Source organism: Mastacembelus armatus, chromosome 1 (assembly GCF_900324485.2).
Source record: "Mastacembelus armatus chromosome 1, fMasArm1.2, whole genome shotgun sequence".
Classification (NCBI taxonomy): Eukaryota; Metazoa; Chordata; class Actinopteri; order Synbranchiformes; family Mastacembelidae; genus Mastacembelus; species Mastacembelus armatus.
In genome coordinates, this window is record NC_046633.1 from 15,083,756 (window position 1) to 15,107,741 (window position 23,986).

The 23,986-nt window shown below is 40.6% G+C and overlaps 1 protein-coding gene across 5 annotated transcripts in view; it reads right to left on the reverse strand.

Moving 5' to 3' along the window:
• Positions 1–23,986, reverse strand: part of rptor (regulatory associated protein of MTOR, complex 1) — a 146,486-nt gene that overhangs the window by 41,095 nt on the left and 81,405 nt on the right. For all 5 annotated transcript variants that reach the window (XM_026303246.1, XM_026303249.2, XM_026303247.1 and 2 more), the window contains 9 exons: positions 22,369–22,469; positions 20,117–20,261; positions 12,979–13,054; positions 10,167–10,268; positions 7,378–7,461; positions 5,425–5,535; positions 4,499–4,573; positions 4,247–4,312; positions 1,524–1,715 (listed from right to left, as the gene is read on the reverse strand). In XM_026303246.1, coding sequence (XP_026159031.1) covers positions 1,524–1,715; positions 4,247–4,312; positions 4,499–4,573; positions 5,425–5,535; positions 7,378–7,461; positions 10,167–10,268; positions 12,979–13,054; positions 20,117–20,261; positions 22,369–22,469 — 952 coding nt within the window. The remainder of the gene's footprint in view (positions 1–1,523; positions 1,716–4,246; positions 4,313–4,498; positions 4,574–5,424; positions 5,536–7,377; positions 7,462–10,166; positions 10,269–12,978; positions 13,055–20,116; positions 20,262–22,368; positions 22,470–23,986) is intronic.

A 23,986-nucleotide genomic window follows, 5' to 3' on the forward strand; every position in this document is an offset into this window, starting at 1 on the left:
TTAGGGGAGAAGACAGAGAACGCTGTAGACGCCTTCTCTCCATGTTGCATAAATTAAACTGAGATGATTCATCAGACTTGTGTTTGTTCTTGAGAATTAGCAACTCTCACAACCTAGAAGAAATTTCCACGACAAGAGTTCATTTGAGCTAACTTTTAACCCCTACTATTATATACTGCATTTATTTTTTCAAAAAGTTCTGTAGAAAATAATATTGAGCAGCGGTAACTCTAGTGCCATTTGAGTTTGTTTTTATGTCTTTATTGGCAGATGGGGAGAGAGGATGAACAACATGCAAAAAATGTCCCCAGCTGGACTGTACACACCCAGGGCATCACTGAACATTTGACATTTTTCTGAGGACATATTTGTTACAGGACTGTAACACTAGCTACACAGGTATTTATAATATTGTCTCCAACTCCTCCATAGCCACCACTGAGCTGGCTAATATCGAGATTTTACTGGGAGAAGTGCCATCTTGCTATACTGGTAAATGAAACAAATCAAGCAGAAAACACAAATGGAATATGGCCTTTTCTACATTTCTCTTGTTGTATTTAACCAGATAAAATCTTGTGGTCGAAATCTCCCTCTTATGATCCCTAGCCAAGAGGGCAACATGAAAACACTGCTGCAACAATAAAGCTATTATAGAAACATAAAGAGCCAAAGGAAACACACAAACGAGCATAAACAATATCCAGTTATAATACACATTTAGATATGTGAGTTCAACCAGAATCAGAAACAAATCCAATAACATCAGCAAAAACATTCACTGTGTGCTCTCCAAGTGTGCCTATGTCAGAGATGCAGGGATTTCAAAGTCTGATTTAATCCTCTTGGACGCTAGATTTAACTAAATTAAACCCTCTGCTTAGTCACTGACCCTGCTCCTCCTTCACTTTCTGTCCCTGCTCACCTTTCTTTATCTACACAAGGCTTTTGGGGAACACAGCAGGTGTCTCGATATGACACACAAGGAAAACTCTGAATTACAGTCATTCATCTGTAAATGCACTATTCCCCTGCAGTCTCCTGTGGCCTTAAATGCCACACATTCCACACACACACACTGAAAACTCCTGATGTGTGTGTGTAAAATACATGAGCAAGTTTGAGATGCAGCTGAAAAAGTCAAAGTGTATGTTGTTGTGTGGTGGCAGAGACAGATGTGTCTGTGAACTTTAGGTTCAACGCTCTGGCCAAAGCAGCTGTCTGTCCAGGGGAAGGTTGAAGCTACTGTTGGAAACAGATGTTCCTTATTTGTGCATGTGTGCAAATGTGAGGACTGTGTGTGAGCAGGGGCACCAAGTGTCTGGGTGAACTTCAGGGCAAAGTCTGCCTCACTGTCACAGTGGTCCACACACAACCCAGTCACGATACCGACTGCCCTGCTTACAGCGGTGGAGCCACACTGTGTGGGCCTGTTTTGAGTTTGGGTGTTCTTTCTTTCACAGAAATGGCTCTTGTAAGTCTGGTGTCAGCTGTATGATAATACTCTGGTATTAGTCTCTCACCTCGGGGATGGGATCCGAGAGCAGGGTGTAGAGCTTCTCATGGGCACTGTCCCGGACTCCGCACCAGCGTGCCGGGTCGAAGTTCTGCCAGATGCGGCCCAGGCAAATGGCCACCCACTGGCGCAGCAATGGGTGGGGATCTGACAGCTGCTCCAGGCAGTTGGCTATTAGGTTGCCCTGCAGACAGGCCTCCTGGTTGGGGAGAATAAAGAGGGTGAAAGACTGTCAGTTGTTAAAATGTTTGGTTTTCTAGGTTTAGGAGTGGGGTTCCTGTGGATTAGGGGTTTAATGACTTTGGGGTATAAAGCAATGACACTGAAAAGGCCATAGACATAGTTTCTACTTAGTCACCAATTTTTTGTGCTGTTGTCCAAGAGACCAAGGACTCAGAGAGCAGACCTGGAGCAACTGTGCTAGGCAGCAGAGACCTGTCAGTGTTTTACTTTTAATGAAAGTACAGTATCTACATCAGTAGATATTGAACTTTTACTATCAGTCGATATAACCCTGAGCAGCAGGCGCCAGGCTGAGAGCAGATGTTTAACTGGCTAACTCATTATCACTAACCTGTAACCTCACACTGTTTGATGAACAAAAGATCATGAGCTCAGCAGCAGTATCACTTATTCCTTGAGCACTCTTTCAATCTTTTTTTTTTTTTTTTTCGGTCCATCAAGGTTTGATGCAGTAAATATGCAATGGTATCTTTTATTGTAAATCCTGTTTAAACTGATTTATTTTGTGCAGAGAAATAACAAGTAGAGAGAGAACAAATTAACTGCCATTCAACTTTGGAAAAAAGAGAGTGGGAGTCCAGCATAAACAACTGAAGGCCAGTTATAAGGCCCAGGTGGAATGATTGGTACTAAATTGGCACTCACATTAAATTTTACATAATATACTTTTCTACAGCACAAAGCAGACATGCAGGCCCAAGAGAGTCCTGCGTTTAAAATGCAAGGGTATGTGGTAGTGGAGGTATGTTGCTTAAGGGGCCTGTGAGATAATTAAATATGATTTAAGGTGTTCAGTTTGAATAATACAGTAATGATTTTGAAGGCTTTGCAGACACCAAAACAGTTCGTATTATTATGAGGAAGGATTTCACTACTACGGAAAGTTATCATGGCAGCAACCATTTTATCTTTTGTCATGATGGCAGTGAAAATACAGCACTCACTTTTCAGTACAGTTCCCTATAGACAAACATTAATAACGAAATGTATATAACACTGCTGACAGCCACCAACTGCAAAAAAGGCTCATTATAAGTTTTATATTTACACTTTTCCAGTACCTAGAAATGGTAATTTCACATGTCAACATAGTCATTATTTTCATTAAAGTGAATGGATGCTATCGCAGTACACCCATGGGTGGTCTTTTCCCAGTTTTCAACCAGTGTCAAAATTACTGTCAACAAATCTTCCTGTGAATGCTTCATAACAGAAGTTGTGCAGCAGCTCAATAGGCTTAATCTTCCTTTTTTCTAGCTGGCTTTTTGTAGGATTTTTTTTGTTATGCGACAAAGCTATGATAAAATATACTTTAAAATAACCGAACTAAGAAATGCAGAAATGAAACCAGTGGCAGCTCATGTAAATAAGGGGCATTTATGGTTACCGAAACATGGGTGTGTGTCAACGCTGATGAGCCTGCTTCAGAAGTTTCTAGAGAAAATAAAAGTCTTTAATACAACACATCATACCTGCAGAAACCACAATAACTGGACATGTTGAGTGTGCTCAGAATCGCTCTTTGTCTACTGCAGATTAAGGCATCACAAGAACAAATCTTTGATCAGCAGCGACACAGCGTGTCTTCTACTTTCTTTATGTGCCTCTGATCGCATTTATGTTGTTCCCTCGGCTCTGATCCCAGCTAAACCATGAGTGCTGGAATATTAAGATGCCAGTGCTCTGTGACATGTCTGCAACAGCGATACTGCAGTAATGAGTGCTGTTGTTGAAAGTCAGAGGGATAAATAATGGAGATGTGGAGCAGAGAGTCTCTCTGTAATTGTTGGGGAACATCTATTATTTACAGGCTTGTGAGAGAGGTAGAAGCATTAAGGACACAGTGCTATGGAAGAAGAATGGATGTTTCTAAACATGTGAGTACATATAGCTTTTCTGATTTGTTATATTTGTATAGTGTTGAGAGGGAGAAGTACTGTAAGGTACTGAAGAAAAAAAATGAATCAGTCAAAAAACATTCACACTACAAAGAAAATACCAGTAGACAGTGGGAAACAGGCAGCAAAAGGTGGCATATTTCTTTGTGGAATAGTGAGTCAAAAGTGTGTCTGTGTGTGTGTAGTTTATGAAGTGATGAGCTACATCACCCCCAACATCGCAGCCTTGGATGTTTGATCATCATCAGATACAAAAGGCTTCTGGGACTGAACACTGGAGGCCCAAGTGACAGTTGCAGTGATAAAGTGTCACCATGGAGGTGGCTGGTTCAGAGACAGAGATTATAGAGGGGACAGTTGGTGACAAAATTGTCATATAACGAGTATCTCCTGGATATACACAGTATGTGCAGAGTGATCTCTGAAAGCGACAGCTGGCTCCAAAAGAACCCGCTGTGGGTCTGATGAGGTAAGGAAATTAATAATTTGGTGCGTTTCCTCCTTTTGGACTTGTAGCAAGCAAATAGACAGCAGAGAGTACAGAAACACACATGTATCAGAACATGCTCATACACACGTGCGCATGTACCTGTCCTGTGTTGTAGCTGTTGACAATGACAGCCAATATGAAGACGGCCATTGTTCGATGCTCAGCCTGAAACAGAGAAAGGAGCTCGACATCTCTTTTTATGTCAACATATTTTTCTTTCATTTCCCAGTAAGTCGATACATTACACATCTGAGTCAAGAGACAGAGATATGTTCCTTATACAATGTTTATGAGAGCTCTATATGTGTTGCTTTCTTCAACAATGTGTTTACACGATTGGTTGATACTTACTGGCATGTAACTGTCCGCCAACACCGACAGGAAGTACTTGTGCCCATTGTCTTTCACTAGGTCAGCTTGACAAGACTGCAGAGACATGGAGAAAGAGTGCTCTCATCACTGAAGATATTGCTCCAGCCATTCAGGATTCACAGCAGTCACGTCACACCAGCTATTTGTCAATTTCTTTCATGGCAGTGTTTCCAAACAACAAATACTGCTGCCACACTGTTGAGTGGAGTAGAAACTGAGGCATGTAAGAATTGAGATGAGTATCGTCTGTGATTCTGAATCAATTCACTTTTCCAAAAATGACTTGAGATAACTCACAACGTCTTGGGAAAGATACTTTGAGCCATTTACAGCATTTTCCTTTAGGGTTTATTCCTGTTTTTTGTCTGCTACTTTATAAAACCTAATTGGCAGTTATGTTAACTTGTCTAGATGAAAGTCAATGACTTAATGAAACATTCACAAAAAAGTGTGTGGGTTTATGCTGCTGTTTTATTTATTTATTTATTACTAACAAAACAATTAAGTTAATGGAGCCATTGGATACAGCCTCTCTCAACGATGAAGAAATATTTCCCAGTTACATTAATGAAAGTATCCAAAAGCATAAATACACTGCACTGTATGCTTGACCACATCTGCTCTTTTCATCATTACAAAATCATCAGTGCAAAAAATTTGATTTTAGGCCCTAGGTGCTAAACACACTTATGCTCTCATCTAATTTCTTTTTCCCTTAAAACTACAACCCACTTTAATCTCATTTCCTTTATTTTTCTATTGTGTCCCATTATGAGGCCAAGAGAATTAATGACAATAAACCTGTGCTGGCTGATGCTGATAAAATAAATGTTTCCAGATAATAAGGATTTAAACAAGATGAGGCAGAAAGATTGTAATGCGTACAAGTGTTTTATATAACTTACACTGTCCACAGCCAGGATCTTAGCCCAGATAAAAACCAGCAGTGGCCGCAGCTCTCTGGCAGAGCTCTGGAGCAGCTTCAACACATAGGGAAAGATTCCTACAGACAGGGCCTGGAAACAGACACAGACACAGACACAGACACAGACACAGACACAGACACAGACACAGACACAGACACAGACACAGACACAGACAACAGTGGTGTTCACAAAGCAGTATTGGCATTGCAGCTATGAGTGAGGCCTGCTGCTCAATGTGACTGACATTTAGTATCAAGGTACACCTGTAATGTAAACATGACATATATGCAAATTCAGCTGTGCAGTAGAAAATATAGCACAACTTCTAACTTTACTTCAGCTATCAACAAGAAGTCTTGGAATACACTACAGTAAACTGGACTAAACTGGACTGTGACATTCAAAATCAGTGTGCTAGATCTGGCCCAGTGATTATGTCAATATAAAACTACACAATATTATAAGAATAGTACTTTTGTATATGTTTCAAGTCATAAAATGTAAATCCTACAGTAATAGTATTATACAAGCTTTACAGCAGCAGTAATATTCAACAAAATGTTTGCAGCGTTTCTAAAAACATGTTAAAATAAAATCCATTTCAGTTTCTTTCTGAGATTCAAAAGAAACAAACGATACCACCCTGATGTCTGTGCACTATGCATTGAGCTGTAGCGAAAATGATTCATTTAGGCAAGGCACTGTAAGCACAAAGACAGAAGCCAGACAGAAACTGCTAGTCCGACACTCTTCAAAGGTCCACAATACACCAGCTGAAGCTCACTAATTAACACACAGTTTGTTTATTCTCTAAAATGTGTTAATTTGAGTTTTATTTGGTTTCAGTTTTGTTAGTAGGTGGGTTTATTGCTGAACTTTCTGAACTAAAGTCAGGTTAGCTTGTACTCTTTTTTTGCTAAATTAAGCTAACCAATTTCAGACTCCAGCTCAGTGCTTGGATCACAGACATGAGTGTGGTGTCCATCTTGTCATCTATCCCTCACAAAGAAAGTGAACAACCATGTTTCACAAAAATATTCACACATTCATTTACAATGTCCTTAAAATTGTTCCAAGACCACATCTTAAAAGGAATTAGCTATTCAAAGACTAAGTATTATAAATATGTCTATAGTTTTAGAAATTAGTAGAATAGTAGCTGTAGAATGTATAATAAATGTAGAATAATAAATACAGTCAGTTTTTGTTCTATGTTGAATAGGTTAATACATCCCAAACTTGCTATAGTGCAGACAGGTTGATTTTGACATATCTGCACTGAAACACCCACCTCTATTCTAATCAACATTCAGCAAATGATGTTGCCACTATATGTAAATATACATATACAGTGGGTACGGAAAGTATTCAGACCCCTTTAAATTTTTCACTCTTTGTGTCATTGCAGCCATTTGCCAAAATTAAAAAAGTTCATTTTATTTCTCATTAATGTACACTCAGCACCCCATCTTGACAGAAAAAAACAGAAATGTAGAAATTTTTGCAAATTTATTAAAGAAGAAAAACTGAAATATCACATGGTCATAAGTATTCAGACCCTTTGCAGTGACACTCATATTTAACTCACATGCTGTCCATTTCTTCTGATCCTCCTTGAGATGGTTCTGCTCCTTCATTGGAGTCCAGCTGTGTTTAATTAAACTGATTGGACTTGATTAGGAAAGGCACACACCTGTCTATAAATAAAATGAACTTTTTTGATTTTGGCAAATGGCTGCAATGACACAAAGAGTGAAAAATTTAAAGGGGTCTGAATACTTTCCGTACCCACTGTATACTAGGCCACGGTTTTGAATTAACAACTAGTTAGTTTGCTGTGGTTAGATGTAAGTCTAATGTTGCGAACTGAACTGACTTTGAACTGAAACACCGCACTATTAAACAGTACAATAAATGTAGAGCTGAACACACCAGACTAACTGCCCACGGTCCCAGGTCCAGAAACCGTCCCAGCAGGTCGAGAGCCCGTAGACGATGCACCTGACTAAGGAGAACCTAAAAGAAAGCAAAGATCAGAGTTCAACTGTGCTGCGTCGAAATGAAGAGGAAGCCCAGGATTATGGGTAGTGGAGAAGGAGGAAGGACAGCAGGAGAACCGGCAGAGAGGATGAAGAGGTGGAATAAAACAGGTGGCTCTCCCACCACTACTGCTAACAAACTGGCACCAGGTCGAAGTTGTTTATACACACTCACACACTCACACACAGCGTGTGAGTGTGTGAGTGTGGACATTGGGGTGCGTCCTCTTGGCTGCCATTTCATTTGGCTTCTTAAGGAGATACTGGTTTAGAACAATGCCTGACTGTGTGTGTGTGTGTGTGTGTGTGTGTGTGCACTTAGGTTTATGTGAGTTTGCAGATGCAATCACGATGTAGCAGTTTTGGTCAGATGGAATTATTTTAAGAATGCATATGTGCTAACATTATATATGTGTTTGTGTGTAGTTTATGCAGCATTAAGCACAGCGCTAAGCACAGCGCGAGCCTGCGTGAGAGCTGCATACTGCTCCATCCCCATATCACTGTCCCACAGTGTGTGGGAACAAGCATATGGAGGAACCAGAGTTCACACAAAAAAGCATACACGAACATTTCCACCAACACATAATGTATTATTAGCATCCTCCGTGACTTTAACTTGGTGAGCGTGACCATGCAAACAGGAGGAGGCTTGGGGAACACCGTCCCCGAGTTCTCTCCAACTTTAAGGAGGAGCGTGTCAACATGGATGTATGTGTGACAGGATAGGAGTTAAAAGGAAAAAAAAAAAAAAAAAAAAAAAAGCCAGCCTTTTCTGACCCAAGCTGCATTGTTAACATTTCATCCTTTCAAATGGATTTGACACATGCCAGTGAATATTTTCCACACAGTCCTGGCCACATAAGTAAATCTTATGCACATGATTCAAATACAGTACCATAACTCACAACAGAGATGAAAACGCTCTTCTGCTATAGTATATTAAAATGAATGAGCATTTGTGTGTCTCTGTGTAACACCTCGACTAATGTCCTTTCTATCATTGAGTAAGAAGTTCCTATCATCACGCTGTGTGTATGAGCCATGAGACGCACCCTGTTATTATAGTGCATGATGCACACGCATGTCATTTGTCACACAACGTGTGTGAATGTGCGGCTGTTACTATAACATCACAACTCAGAGACGCTGTAATCCCTTTGCGAAAGCTGTTAATGCTTCCTGGATGAAATGGATGTTGTCAAGACAACGCAGCACTGTACCTCTCCTTCCTGAGCTTTGTTGTCCTCCCTTCGCTCATTTCATTAGAGAATTATTGGTGGATTAGTCTTTGTTGACCATTTCTTGTCACTCTTTGCATATTTCAGATGGGACCAGATTATATTTTGGCATCGAACTCTAAATCCTCTGCCAGTCTTAACTTCATTCTTACACAAGTGTGTGCTTAAAAGGTTATAGAACCTCTTTATTTGATGTGTCACTGTTACATCAGAGGGCATGAAGTAGAATTGAGATTACCCTGCCATTATGGGTAAGGCTGTGTAATGTTGTGTAATCTTAAAAGATCAGACACAAGGGAGACCCTGTGACCATATGAACATAAAGCACACACATGGTATCACAAACCGTCCAGCTCTCCCTAATCAGACTGCCTTTTCCTCAGCATTTAACGGGTCCTGACAGAAATGCTGTATGGACGGGCTGCGGGCTCGTTGCATGCTGAGTCAGCAGGAGATTACCATTCAGCACGGACAGCGGCACACAGTGTCTCAGAATCTGCTTGCAAATGTTAATGTAATGTAGAAAGAATTTTACCGTGGACTGCTGGTAGATCTAAAGTGGTGCAAAGAGTATCTTTTAGGAGGATCAAAATAATTAAAGACGGGAGAAGGAGAAGCCGTGAACAGTAACAGTGTGAAAAGTATTGCTGTAAGGGTAACATTATATACTAATGGTCGCAGGTGATGTGTGTGTTTAATCAAGATACTCTTGCGGCACTGAGTTTGCTGGAACATAATGAAAAATAAAACCGTTTTCATGGCTTCTTCTGCTGGCTTCATTTACAGTATCTGTTAAAATAATACTGTTTCTGATTTCAAACATAGGTTCAGTTACATAAATGGTCCACAGTTCTCCAGATTTCTTTTTCTTTTTTTTTTATTTTGTGATTAGTTCTTTTTTCTACTGCTGTGAATAAAAAAAGGCCTTTTAGTTACTATAGATTCTGATTTTGACTTTGATTTCAATACATACTTTGCATTGATGTGAATCTAGATGAATAGAATACAGAGACAATACAGGTGTGTGAGTGTAAATAACTGCTGTCCAGTGAAACGTTGTGGTGCTGAACATGAGGCATGATACAAAAAACTAAACAAATTGGAGAATATTCCACTTTTCCAATTTCTATAATGTTTCTTTTGTTAACATTCTCTGTTGCTTTGTTTTGTTTGCTTTCATTGAAATTTGAAACCAGTGCTCCTCAAGCTGTCATAAAATGTTTCACAGTACATACTATACTAGAGTGAACTATCAAATTAGCTCACAGTATTAAGAGAATCAGGATAAAGGAGAGAAAAATGTGTAAAAGCTTGAGGAAAGATTTTTCAGGCTTAATTTACCTTCAGGACGACAAAGGTATTTACATGTACATGTCATTCCTATAAAGCAAAAATTTAAATTCCGAGAGAGAGAAAGAGAAGGCATGAGGTGTGTGTGTACCTGCAGTACAATCGGGAGCTGCTCAGGAGGGTTCCTGTTCTCCACGCCCATCGTCAACCACACCTGAAACGCTGTCAGCTGCTCCGCAAAGAAAGGACTGTGCTGTGGGCACAAAACACACACAATATTTACTGACATACTGAAAAACTTATTTAGCTTACTCATCTCTCACACACACATCTTAATGAGGCAGTCTGCAGTGAGTAGCCCATCATTTCATAAAACCCCTGACACAGTGAGCTTAGACGTAACACTGCACTGCAGTAATGACATAAATCCAGATCTCTCATGATCACCCCCCCCAATCTCTCTCTCTGCTGCCGCCATGGCAGCTTGGCTGACTGACTGATTGGTCACTGGCTGTGGGGTTTTTGATCATGTCGAGTGTTAATATTGCAGTGGGAATTACTATAGCGTTGTCTAGAATGTTGATGGATGTTGGTAGGGGAGATCTCACTGCTTTGCAGCGCGATGTCTAGCGCACCTGCATGCATGCACACACTCGCACACACTCACTATGGTGGATATAGGCCTAACTTAAAGCTAGTGGTTATAACATGCCATTATTTGGGTGAAAATGTAACTACTGTTTCACCATCTCTGCTTAAAATCATGCCAGTTTCCTTTGTGGAGACCTGGCATTATATTGTACATATGGACAGCTATACTACGAGCTGTTTCCCTAACTGAGTTCGTTAATGCTCAATTCTAGTGTCTCTCTTGGACACTAACATAATTTTAGATGCCACAAAAAGTGCAGCTTAATACCCATTTAATGCGTGAAAGTATGACAGAAACCAGGAGGGACAATATGCCATAGAATTATTTATTAATATATCACACTTTTCAGTAGTTACCAGCAGTATGAACCAATTATTATGGATGGTGCATTTAAATGAACATGGACTGGAACTGGATAGTAGTACAAAAGGGAAGCACAGATTAACCAATTAAAAGCAACTAATTAAAATGTTTACTCTGCATTGTTCCCTGCCTGGTACAGGTCTAAGGGTGCTGACTAAACAGTAGCAATCCTACTTTCAGTTTATAGGTGTGTGATGTCCAGACATTGTATAACTAACATTACTGCCTACAACAGAGAAAATGTTTAAGCATTTTTTCAAATTTAATTTATGACTTTGTAAGGCCTTTTTTCAGCCCTGAAATGGCCTGCAGGCATTTTCTCAGGCTGCATGCAGACCATCCACCAGCTTACTGCTCTTAGCAGATAGTAATAAAGGAAGATAACTGAGATATAATTAGAGGGGCTAGGAGAACAAATAATCTAAGATTTAAGAAAAATCAAATTAAAATATAAAAAAATGGATTTTGAAAAGTGAGCCTGCCCCCTAATCCATGTGGAAATTTTGCCTTTGCTCAGGGTAAGGTTATGATACAGTATCATAAGCATACAAAAGTATGCACTATTAGAAGGAGGTACCTATTGTGATGTGAAAGGGTGAAAGGAACCTAAAAGCAGATTGTGGCCTGTGTGGCCCCTTCAGGGCATCCACACCTATGGGCAAATTATAGTCATCAACCAATACGTACACTGTATGTGTTTGGACTGAGCCAGAGTACCCGCAGACAACCATCGCAGAAAAGCCACGTAGACAAAGAGAAACATGCAAACTCCACACAGAAAGGCCCTGGTCGGCTACAGGCTTGAACCCAGAACCTTCATGTTGTGAGGTGGCAGTACTTCTCTACCCGTCAAAAGAACACAAACCACATATTTTTGGTTTGAAGTATATAGTATTACCTACTTTTGAAATGGAGTAATCAAATATGTGCCATTTTTGATACAAACAAACTAAGGTGAAAGTAAAAAGCTTGCGCAGGAACAGTCTAGAAAAGCCATATGGACTTTTCATATTTCCTATTATAAGGTGCAAACAATGTGATTCCATCACTCTTTCACAAACAGCTTTCTGAGGTCACACAGAATGAAAAACCAGAAAATGAAGACTAATACTTTTTCTATAGCTGTAAATTCAGCTGACAGGAAAAAGGGTAACAGCTGAAGCACATCAGAGGAGAATTAGAGGTTCCTGAAAGGAGTAAGACAGAGACGGAAGAGCTCCCGTAGTAGTCCTCAGAGGATCAATTATCATGCTGGAAAGTGTTTCTGGTCTGAGTGTTAGAGAAAGTAGGGGAGGAGCGTGGAGGGAAAACTGCTCCCAAGGGAGAGATAGAGAAGATGCCCACCTCTAGGTGCATGAGAGAAAAGGCCCAGATAAAAATGCTAACATCATGAAAGCAGCTCCAGTACCACTTTTCTCTCTGTTTAGGCTTTTCTGATTAGTTAGCATTACAAAGCACATGTTGCTGCTTTTTCTTGAGCCATCATCAGCTCAGTCAGCCTCTTGCATTGTGTTTCCATTACACTCAGCATCTCCATCACAGTCCCTTGCCACATCAGTAAATAAAACAAAACACACCAGTGGCTAAAAGTGCATGGCCAGTGGTTTCACCAACTATTTTTTTATTTGACACTCACACTTGAAGTATTAGACTTGACATTTTACAATGTTATCCACTGGGATTGAGTGTATGTGTGTGTGTCTGAGAGATTAATAGAGATGCTGTGAATGCTGGTGGTGGAGAACTTGCAGTGCAAACAAGAATTGTTTGGGGGTTTACTGGCATCAGTGGTGAACAGATCCAAGACGAAGATAAGAGCCATCTATCAAAACCAGATGTCCCATAATCACACACACACACACGCACACACAGAGTCAAATGTAGCATCTTTAAGGTAAATCTGTAGCGGTCTTAAGTGTTAGTTGTACTCCCACACAAACACACTTACTCTGAAGGCGGTGCCCTCCTCGATGATGGTAGGCAGCTGAGAGAGGCAGATGTCCACGGCCAGGTCCCATGCTTGCCTGTGGAGAGGAAGCAAATGCACAGACACGCACAAACATAAAATTAAGAAGTAATCAGAAGGAAGTTCCCCAAAATCCACATATTTTTGTCCTGAACGAAACAGGATGATTAAGGCTGATAATAACATCAAGAGATGGAAGTAGGGACTGCTATATCCTCCTGAGACCCAGCCCACTGACTTGTGTCCCTTGTAGTGGACAGTTTGTTCACATCCAAATGGTCCTATGGTCCACTACAGTGGACATGCTATAAAATTAAAAATAAAAATAAATTTTTAAAAAAGTCTAAATTGTAACATGTTTTTTTAACCAGGTAGGAAATTACAAAAACAAGAAATTGGAAGACACTTATTTTCCTTGGTTCTCAGGAGGTTATCACCACTGTGTGGACAGAGCTCTACGACCCACATGGGGAGGACATCACCCCACGCCCAGGCTGAAGTGGGTCTGCAGTGGGTTAACGATCTAAATCTGCATTTCATTAGGTATGATCAATCACCCTCTATTCCCCCCACGCAGCTGCATGCCTTCTCCCCAACACATGGACAATGCCCCACTCCCTCAGCCTTTCACACCTCTGGCCCATCCCATCACCCCACCACTTCACAACTCCGACTCACCCCCCCCCAGCACACTGCCCACCTACCCACCCTTATCCCTCACACCAGCCCAGGTGAGAAGTGAACTGACTAGATGGCATCAGCTCCAGGTTCCTTAAATCCTGCATAGATGAACTGTGAGGAGTTATGGAGCATGTCTTCGATCTGAGCCTCAAGCTGAGGGTGGTACCACAGCTTTGGAAGACTTCCTGTGTGGTACAAGTGCCCAAGACACTGCACGCTAAAGACCTCAACAACTTCAGGCCGGTGGCTCTCACGTCCCATCTGATGAAGACACTGGAGAGACTGGTCCTGGGCCACCTCCACTCCGTGGTGAGCTCAGCGATGGATCCGCTGCAGTTCACCTACCGACCTGGCATCGGAGTGGAGGACGCCATCATCTTCCTGCTTCACCGTGCTCTGGCTCACCTGGAGAAGCGTGGACTTTGACCTGGCGGGGTGGATCCTGGACTACCTCAAAAAACAGCCCCAGTTTGTGAGAGCCCGGGATAGTGTGTCTGACATCCTGACCTGCAGTGTGGGGGCCCCCCAGGGGACCGTCCTGGCCCCCTTCAACTTCACCCTCTACACTGCAGACTTCAGACACAACACGTTCTGCAGAAGTTCTCTGGTCGGGCTCATCACTGACGACAATGACAATACAGAGGACTGACGCAGGACTTCGTGGACTGGTGTCAGCAAAACTACCTCCTCATCACCACGGGAAACACCAAGGAGATGGTGGTGGACTTCCACAGACGTCGGTCTACTCTCCCCTCGTCAGTGAGCATCCAGGGAATGGACATTGAGAGAATGGACTCTTATAAGTACCCGGGTGTTCACCTGAACAACAAACTGGACTGGACTCATAACAGATGCACTGTACAGGAAGGGCCAGAGCTGACTCTACCTCCTGAGGATACTGCGGCCTTTTCCTGGATAAACTAACATCTATGCTGCTCATCCCCTGCAGGATGCCCTGACTGCCCTGGAGAGCAGCTTCAGTGACAGACTGATCCACCCTCGCTGTGTGAAGAACAGATTCCGCAGGTCTTTCCTTCCTGCTGCTGTCAGACTCTACAATGAACATGACTAACACTGTACATTTGTCATCCATCTGCTGTAATCATGTACAATAGTGTATTATAAGGTGACTCACCATCAGTGCAATATACTGTAATCGCTTTACCTGTTATTTATTTATTTATCCAAAGATGTCCATATACTGTACATACCCATAGGCACATATCTACACACACAGTTTTTGTAGCTTCATAGTTTTATTCGACTTAGTACTTTTTAATAATTTTTAATTTCTTATTTATCTCACATCTTGCTACTTGCTACTGGCACTCTGCTGTGTACTGTACTTACTGTTGCAACAATGCAATTTCCCCATTGCGGGACAAATAAAGGTTTTCTTATCTTATTTTATTATTTAAGTACCTAGGTCCTTCAGTCAGAAGGTATTCAGACCCATTCACAATTTAATTTTGAAAAGACCTTGAATTAGAATTCTTTAACCGTAAGCCCTAATTCAGTATTTCAATAAGCCATAACTACTGAAAAAATGTTTTTAGAAAACATGTGAATTTATTTAAAATGAAAAGCTCTCAGAAGCAGTTACTGCTTTAAATCTTCTTTGGTAGGTCTCTGTCTCTCTGCTTTGCACACTTTCTGAAACCACTGTAAACAAAAGTAGCATTACAGTGTAAAAACACTGAAGCAAGTACAAGTAAAACTCTAATTCACTGAAGTATATAACTATTAGCAGACTCTGACTTATCTGCAAAAAGCTAATATAAGCCAGTATATCAGTCTGAGTCTTCCACACACATTCATTGCAATTTAAATCTATTCCCAAATGTGTGACCTGCAGCAACAGAAAAATGCAGTTTATCACCTGGTGCTTTGTCAGGGGTTTGCCACCCCCCCTCTCACACTCATATTCTTTAGCTCACATTTTCTCCCTGGGTTCTTCCCTGTGCACATACACCTCTTTAAATTCCCATCTCGAGGTCCTGGAGAGGGCAGCAAGGAGCCTTTAATCCCTTTTTAAACACCATTATATCTAATTCATGAGGTTATGTAACTCACATCAAACCTTATCACAACGTCTCTATTCTCCCTTTCTGCCTGTCTCTCTTTCTGGCTTTTTTTTCTGTTCCTGCAGCAAATTGAGCTCAGGTCCTCAATGGGGCTGTTTCCTCTGAGTTAGTGTGAGTTTGGGTTGAGTCATGTTCCCAGTCGCTGCACTGCGATGTAATGTGCTGCTGAATGAGCAACAATAGGGTTTTCTCTGTGAGACTTAGCTGGTTCCAATAGCTGCTATTAAAGAATTGCACCCCTGGTCAACAGTACAGTGTTTAGGATCCACTTTTGACATGCACCATGCAAACACACAAACATGCAGTACAAAAGAACTGCTGTCCAATAAGAAAACTGGCAGGTACATTTTGGCAGGTTGTCTCTCTGCTCCTTCAACTACTTTTAAATTGTTTTATAATTCAACAAAAAGGTAATATAATTCTGCATTTACGTCAGGTGGTTCAAGCTCAGTCTAAATGTGAGAATTAAAAAAATTCAGCTGCCACTGCAGCAGGAAAAACATGTATCCTTCCAGCAAAAGTGTCAGCTGTGCAAAACCTACATTACTGCATTTATTAAGAGCAGGTGCTTCTCATCTGACAAGGCTTTTTGCTGCCAAATTTTAAAGAAATTATAACTTCAGATTCAGATTGATTGTGCACACTAACCAACAGATTTAAGGTAAGATTCCATAGTTTCAAAATCCCAAACATAGCAATCTGCCTGAGATTGAGTGGCAGTGGTCACCTGAGGCAAAGTCACTGACAGATTGGAACAAGTGACCTTTTCCAGGTCTATTGAACAGGGATCTAGTGGCTTTTGAAGCTTTTACACTAGATAGAATTTGGAGATGAGATTGCACAAAATCCTGGATTTTACTGGCTAATTTACAAAACGGAGACTGTGTTTCTTCATCCATCTTGAAAACAATTTTTTTTGACTGTATATGTTCACATTTTGTCAAATTGGCACCATCTAAAGTATGCCAATTAGCTAAAAGTAGCTCCTGTTTGCCATGTACCCACGGCTGTACAGATTACTTGATTGATACTATCATATAACTACAGCTTTCTACTTGATAAAGTAATGATGCTAATGAATGCGCTATTAACGTTTGTGTAGGCCTACGACACCTTTGAAAATGCCTGCATGAAGTCAGTACCATTGGTGTTATAAGCTATGAATTTCATTATATGAGTTTCTTCCTATTTTTCTACGCTCCTGTATTATTTTGCTACTTTTGATTGCAACTATATGATATTATGTTTTATTTGTATTTACCAGAGCTGGGTGTGGAAAATGTTGTCATTGTATATTACTTTTTTCTCTCAAAAGTATATCTAAAAGTATTGACAAATATAAGACGGCACTTAAACAATAAAATCTTATGAGAAGACTACATTTTCCTATAATTAATAAAAGTGAGAGGGAAATAAATGTTTTGATCCCAAGGTGCAGTGAAATACGGGCCACAGAACAGAACACTTACAATCTTCAAGCAGGAGGAAACAGACAGGTATTTCTACAGATTTCATAACTTGAGTTACTGGGATTGGAATCTGTCTTAGAAACACTACCAAGAAAAAGCCTATAGGTTGGATCCTATCTCTATTGGTGTTTATGTAATCCAGTGTAGAGAAAGCAAGCGGATGGTGCAGTCTAATCAGTGAAGACATAGTCACGGGAAGGAGGCCGAGCATTAACTCGGATGATGTCTGCCAACAGGAATGAGTAACTGATCACCAAAACCTGCCTGTGAGAGTACACGTGTGTTTGTGTGCACGGTACATGAGATGAAGACGATGGTTGACAACTGTGGTGTTTAGGGGACCAGTTGGCGGCTGACTAAGCTCTTTTCCCTGTTGCCTGCAGAGTGTGGTGCAGCAACACACACCCACATGCACTCCCACACTGAAACTGCCCACAAGGGAATAATCAGCCTTGGGTTTATCTGTTCTCCCTTATTCTGCATTTGAATAACAATTGCTGTTTGTGTTTGGGCACCAACATCAATCAACAAGCCCCCAAATTATTTAATTCCCCCTCTCCATCCTCCTTCCACCCCATCTATGCTGATCCACACTTTTATTTTTCTCTTGCCTTTTATCTCTGGCACTTCCATATTTTATCGTCCTCTCAGTCTCGTTTCTTGCACTCCTAAAGCACCTCTCTGTCGTTATTCTGTCCTGCTTAATACTGCATGTGCTGCTGTGAAATAAAGTGCAACTCCCAATTTCTTTGGCGGTAAAGAGTGCAATATACCCACAATCTAAAATAATGGGGCTGTGCGAGCCAGAAACAGAGCCTATTGCTTGCTCAAGGAGGAAGAAGATGGTATTCTTTACAATAAGTGATGCCAGGGTGTTACACAAGAAGTCGCTCCTCAAGGCGAAGAGAGAGAGAGAGAGAGAGAGAGAGACATTTTTGTTGTTTTTTTCCCTCAACACCAAGCAGATAAAAAGTGGGAGAGATGGACGGAGGCATTTATAGAAAACCAAGAAGAGAAACAATAGATGGTGGGAGAGGTCTTTGTGTAACCAAAGAGAGATAGATGATACTACATGTGCAGGAGCATGTAAAGTCAACGGACAACAGGGAGACTTTTCTGCACCGCTGTGAGAATACACAGAGGGCAAATTATTATGATGGTGGGAAATGTAAAACACTGCAACAACTTGCAGTGCTGGCCTCAAGCTGTGTTAGTAAAAATGGATACCACTTTCAAAGACTGCTCTAATTTATGAAGTAGTGTTGTATTATTTTTTGTAGTGCCACTGCTTTTAACCCACATCTGCCATGTCTACCAGAGCCAGAGGTATCAAACATGTCCCACAAAGTCCATCAATATCCCTCAGAGAACAGGAGTTATCTCACACTGTGTGTGTGTGTGTGTGTCTGCACGTGCGCATTCAGGTTGACTAAGGCTGCCATCACTGAACACACTGCTACTGTATATCTGCTTGGTCTGTCACGACGCAGAGAGCAACACTTACACAAGTCAACTTACAAACAAAATCTTTGCTATTATATTTAGCACAAACGAGGTGTGTGTGTATACGCTAGAGGACTGAAGCAAATAAAAACACCTACATGTTTTGGCTCACACTTCCTCACCAAACGGTTATTCAGAGAAGAGTATTTAAAGCATTTAGATTCTTTTTCTTGTTTTAACAATAAATGCGGGGAAAATCTCTATAATTTGCATTTGCATGGGCTGACTGCACAGAACATTTTTTACTTATGGATATGTGAATGGAAACAATTAACAGCAAAGCTTCTGGTCACATTATTGTGTATTTGAGTTTAAACAAAGCAGTTGCAGAGCTTGAAAAGTCTTGTGTTGAATGGCAGTTTACTTTTAGTTAGTGCTGCACATGGAGAGGTGACACCAGTGTAATGTCCATTGCCTGGATAGAAACAAACTGGGCTTTCCAAGTTTGGTGTTAGACTGACTGGCTGTTTCTTATACCAGCCATCTATTTGTAACCCCTACCTCTGTTCAATTCTCACCTGATTTTCAGCCTCTTTTGTTATGGTGGTTTTGTTGAGAGTCAGGAAAATGAGTCAGGACAGGACTACTGAGATGCTTTGTGCAGTCACTGACCATAGCTGAGCTGCTGTTTGTCACTAATTCGCTCCAACAGGTTGTGAAACCCCAGTGCCTTATTTTTTATTTCTGCAGATGCCAAATCAATAAGAAACTTGTGCAACTGAAGATACAATGCAACAGCATTCAGAAATGTTAAAGGGCATTTTTAATGGCTTTTTTAATCAAGCCGGCTGTCAGTGCAAACTTCCACTCGCTACACTGAGCTAAATACGTCTTAGATCTAAATCTGCTCTAAATGCTGAAACTGGCATCTTCTTACTGAGGCTATTGAAACAAAAAAAGCATATTTCCTAGTAAACAGTGTACCTTTATGCCCCTCAAATGACCTATCATAATAGAAAAATGTATAAATAATATTGTCACAAAAATACAAAAAACATTGCTACTTGCTTTTTTTTGTTGTTTTTTTTTGTTTTTTTAACTGTTCGAAGGTACACGTAACCCGCACTGAAACATCAACAAAAGACTTGGCATCTGTGTGTGACTGACCAGGTTTATAGCACTTTATAATATCTCTGACATTTTCAAAGTGCCCATTTTAAAAAGTGAAATATTTGTACCATGAAAAATAGAACACTACCTGTCCCCTGTCTAATCCAACAAAGTATCTGCTGGACAGTCTGTTCATTCTTATATCTGCAATATGTATTAACTAACAGGAAGCTTTGTGGGTGACCGTTCTGCTTCCTCTTACTTTCTGTAAATCTCTGCATATCTCTGTGCAAGAAAAGAGAGGCCTCTTTGCTGTGTTTGTGTGCGTCTTACCACATGGCATGCATGTATGTAGGGGGCAGACGGGGACTGCTGACTGGTGTACAGTTGTATGACCTCATTATCCTCTCAGCTAATAGGAAATTGCGGAACAAGCTGGCCACCAGCAGGTCCTGACGAAACAACTTCTGGAACAAATCTAGATACAATGAGAGAGAACAAATTATCCATTAGGTCTTGGGAAGAAGAGGGGCACTGAATTAATAAAATGAACACAAAGACAGGATTACAACTGAGAAAAATGGGCTGCTGAATGAGTGACTGAAAATTCAACTGGGTAAAAGAAGTTTAATTAGAGCAAAGCAGCCATTGGCCAATTTCAGTGTATGCTACAGAATAAATACAAAAACACATATGGGGGTTAAAGCAATGTGCCGCAGTCACATTTTCATCAGCTCATTAATGCATTCACTAATTCCCTTTAACAGGGCCAAGCCCCAATCTCTGTGGCTGATGATTGTGATTCCCTTCTTTGTATGAAAGGGCCAGTGTGTGTGTGTGTGTGTGTGTGTGTGTGTGCGCGTGTGTGCGTGTGTTAGCAGATGTATTTCTATGATTGTTCAAACAAATTTTAGTTCAGTTTCACTCTTGTGAGGATATTTTAGCAAGGTGAGGACATTTTTTGCCTATCCTCACAACTTCAGAGAGCTGGTTAAAGTTTATGGCTAAAATGAGGTTTAGGTTAATGTAAGAATTGGGGTTAGGCAGTTAGTTGTGCTGGTTAAGGTTAGGGTAAAGGGCTAAAGAATGCATCATGGCAGTGGGTGCCCTCTCAACAATAGTAAGACCACAGTGTGTGTCTGTGTATGTGTGTCTGTGAGTGATATTTCAAGAGAAAGCACCTGACAACTGCAGTGTCTACCAATAGTATTGGGCTGTGTAAATGTTAAAGTGTATGTGTGTGAGTTGGATTATGTGTGCAGTGCCTTCATTACAGGGATTTTCTCTATTTCATTAACAGCAGAGCCCCAGGGGGTTTAAAAAGCTTTGGCTGCCATCAGCATTGTCACATTTATATTCAAGCAGGGATACAGTTAGCATATACATGCATGTGTGTCTGTGGGTTTTTTGCATACAAGAGACAGGTGAGCACTGAGTGGTCCATGCATGAAGTAAATGCATATCAAAGAATGTGTGTGTGTGTGTACTGTCATCAGGGCAGACTGAGGCTGTGAGTAATGGTAGCGGCAATCTATGCATGTGTCGTGGCCATACAGAACTTGAATGTGTATATTTATTTTTATGGCCACCAAATTGTGGGTAACAGTTACTCTGCTAGATGTTATGCATATAATTAATCTAAATTTGAAGCACCAACCTGCATTTATTGCATCAACACCTTTGCCATTTTCTACCACTGGGGATGTTCTCAAACTTTTAGTATTGCTGATGCATCACTACTGTAGTGCTTTTATTAGGTGTACTAAGTAGTACTCCATATGAGCTGAAATACAGGTTACCAGTTTTTCATTTTTCATCATTGACTGTTTCATGTTCAAGTGAAGCCTTTTCTTACAGTTTCACAGCTGTGCCACAGACATCTTTAGAAGTCTGTCTTCATCTACCATTAGCATCACAAAGTCCTCATCTTTTTTATGTTTTAAGCTGCCTCTTTATAAACGAGACACTTGTTTTATAGTGTACATGTATTTAATGTGTGCATATGTGATATCATGAGGCTAACATCACATGTTCCTGATTAAAAGTTTTCATCACTTGATGATCCAAGAGAAAAGTGTTTTAGGATGAGGACTAACTGATGTGCTTGGCCAAAATAATATCCTCGGGTAATGTTGCCTAGGGGTTGCTGAGTGTAAACTTCCAATCCAAAAGTGCAGGGTAAAGCTGCTAGTACTCTGATAATCCGTCTTAATGGTTTTTAATGTGTTTTTGGTTTTGGAAAGGCAAAAAACACACATCTTGTAAACTCCACAGAAACCACTGTGGAGAAATCTGAAGCCTGATAGCCCTCTGCGGCTAGTTACAATTTCTAAACTATGACTCAACAACTGCTGTTTGAAGAGGGGTTTAGCAAATGGTCAACTGGCAGATAATTTGTGTTTTCTTCTTGTGTTCTCAGACCACAACCATTACTGCACAATATTACAATAACCAATGGAATGGAAATGAAAACCAAGTTGCATTAAACTGAGACCAGAAAAACTGCGAAGACAAAATTGCTGATATGTGACTATACAAGTTTTACTGCAGAACCCTAAAGAGTGTATCTGTGTGTAAAGCATTACCTCTAGGCAGCACATTCCAGGCGATCGTGTCAGTGATGGCTGTGAAGATCCAGTTGAGCTCTCCGAGGGGAGTGCGTCTGTCATTGAGCCTGCCAGGGATCCTGCACCACACACAAAATAACACAGATGGCACTGTGTCAGCCATACTCACTGTATCTCACATAGTTGACTCAGAGCACAAAGTGGCAACTGCTCAGTAGTATTATCACTACACATCTGAAGAAATTTTCATGCACTCAGAGAGACTAACAATGAGTGCCCATCTGAATATTCATGCAGGCTTATACTCTTGTGCAAAAGAGCTCCTGTAGGCCACGGACCACGACGCAGAGCAACATCAGGCACAATCAGAGACAGAATGCAACACAGAGCTTAGATGATATACCACATTTACAGACAGAGATGTTTCAGATGACATAATGGAACTATTTTCGACTGATACAGCACCTTAGACAATAACCATTTTTTCATACCTTTTTTCTTCATACATCTCCCCCTGCCTATATCTTCTGTCTAAAAAACTCCCCAAAATATCTATTTTGAATTGTATTTAAGTGTTCCCCTGAAAAATGCAACTGTTCACATGTTAAATGTAATAATTGATTTAAAGATGTATTGATTAAAAAAATAAATATTGTACTAGTAGAGTTAACTATTAACTACAAAAAGCATGTGTTTTTGGCTCCCAGCAATACCAGAAGCCAACTGAGTACATGAGTAATACAAGTTACCACAGTAGAAGCTAAAGGCTTCCTGTAACAGCGGCACACATACCATCACAAATCTACCATGTCAGATAATAAAACTGGAACTTAAACATTACTGGACTGACCAACACATCTGTCACAACAACCACTTTAGTCTTTCCTGTGTCTTGTCTTTCTATTTATTTTTTTATGTTTTTTCACTCATTTTACACTGAATCTCCAGATTCAACAACGTCTAAAGGAACTAATGTGATCTAATGTTTTGTAATGTGTTTTTCTTTCTATGTAGTCTTCCACATATTTTTATAGGTTTGCTGTTCTCATAGAACACTACTGTATTTTATCATATTAAAGGTGAAAGCTTTATCGGCATCTAGTTGTGAGATTAACGTTAACAACAGGACGTCACCTTTAAAGCAAAATGCGATTCCCTATCTAGAGCCAGTGTTCGGTTCGTCTGTGATTGTAGTGAAACATTTTTTCTGAGTGGGCTACTGCAGAGTACCAAAACAGATGTGTATCAATAACGTGTACTAGTGGGACCTGAGATGTGTAAACGTTTTCGTTTTCAGTTTTCGCAGAAATTCCTCCGTTGATAGGTTGGCACAGTTTCTAGTTGTTCTGTGACTGGAGAGTGGGCATACTGTACCACGGATATGAGAGCAGAGAGGTATGTTCCAGACAGAGCTCGAGACGATGTGACAGTAATCACTGACAAAATTACCTTTAAGACACCTAGCCATCTGCCTTTTAATGAACACTGTAAAGCAGTGAAGAAAGAAGGGGCAATGATGGCCAACACTAGTAAATACTACAGTTAATGTGAGCGACTGAGTAAAGCAAACAGAAGGGATGTGCTTTAAATGAATGAAAAAAAAATTTATGGAAAAGGAATATAGATGACAGAAAGC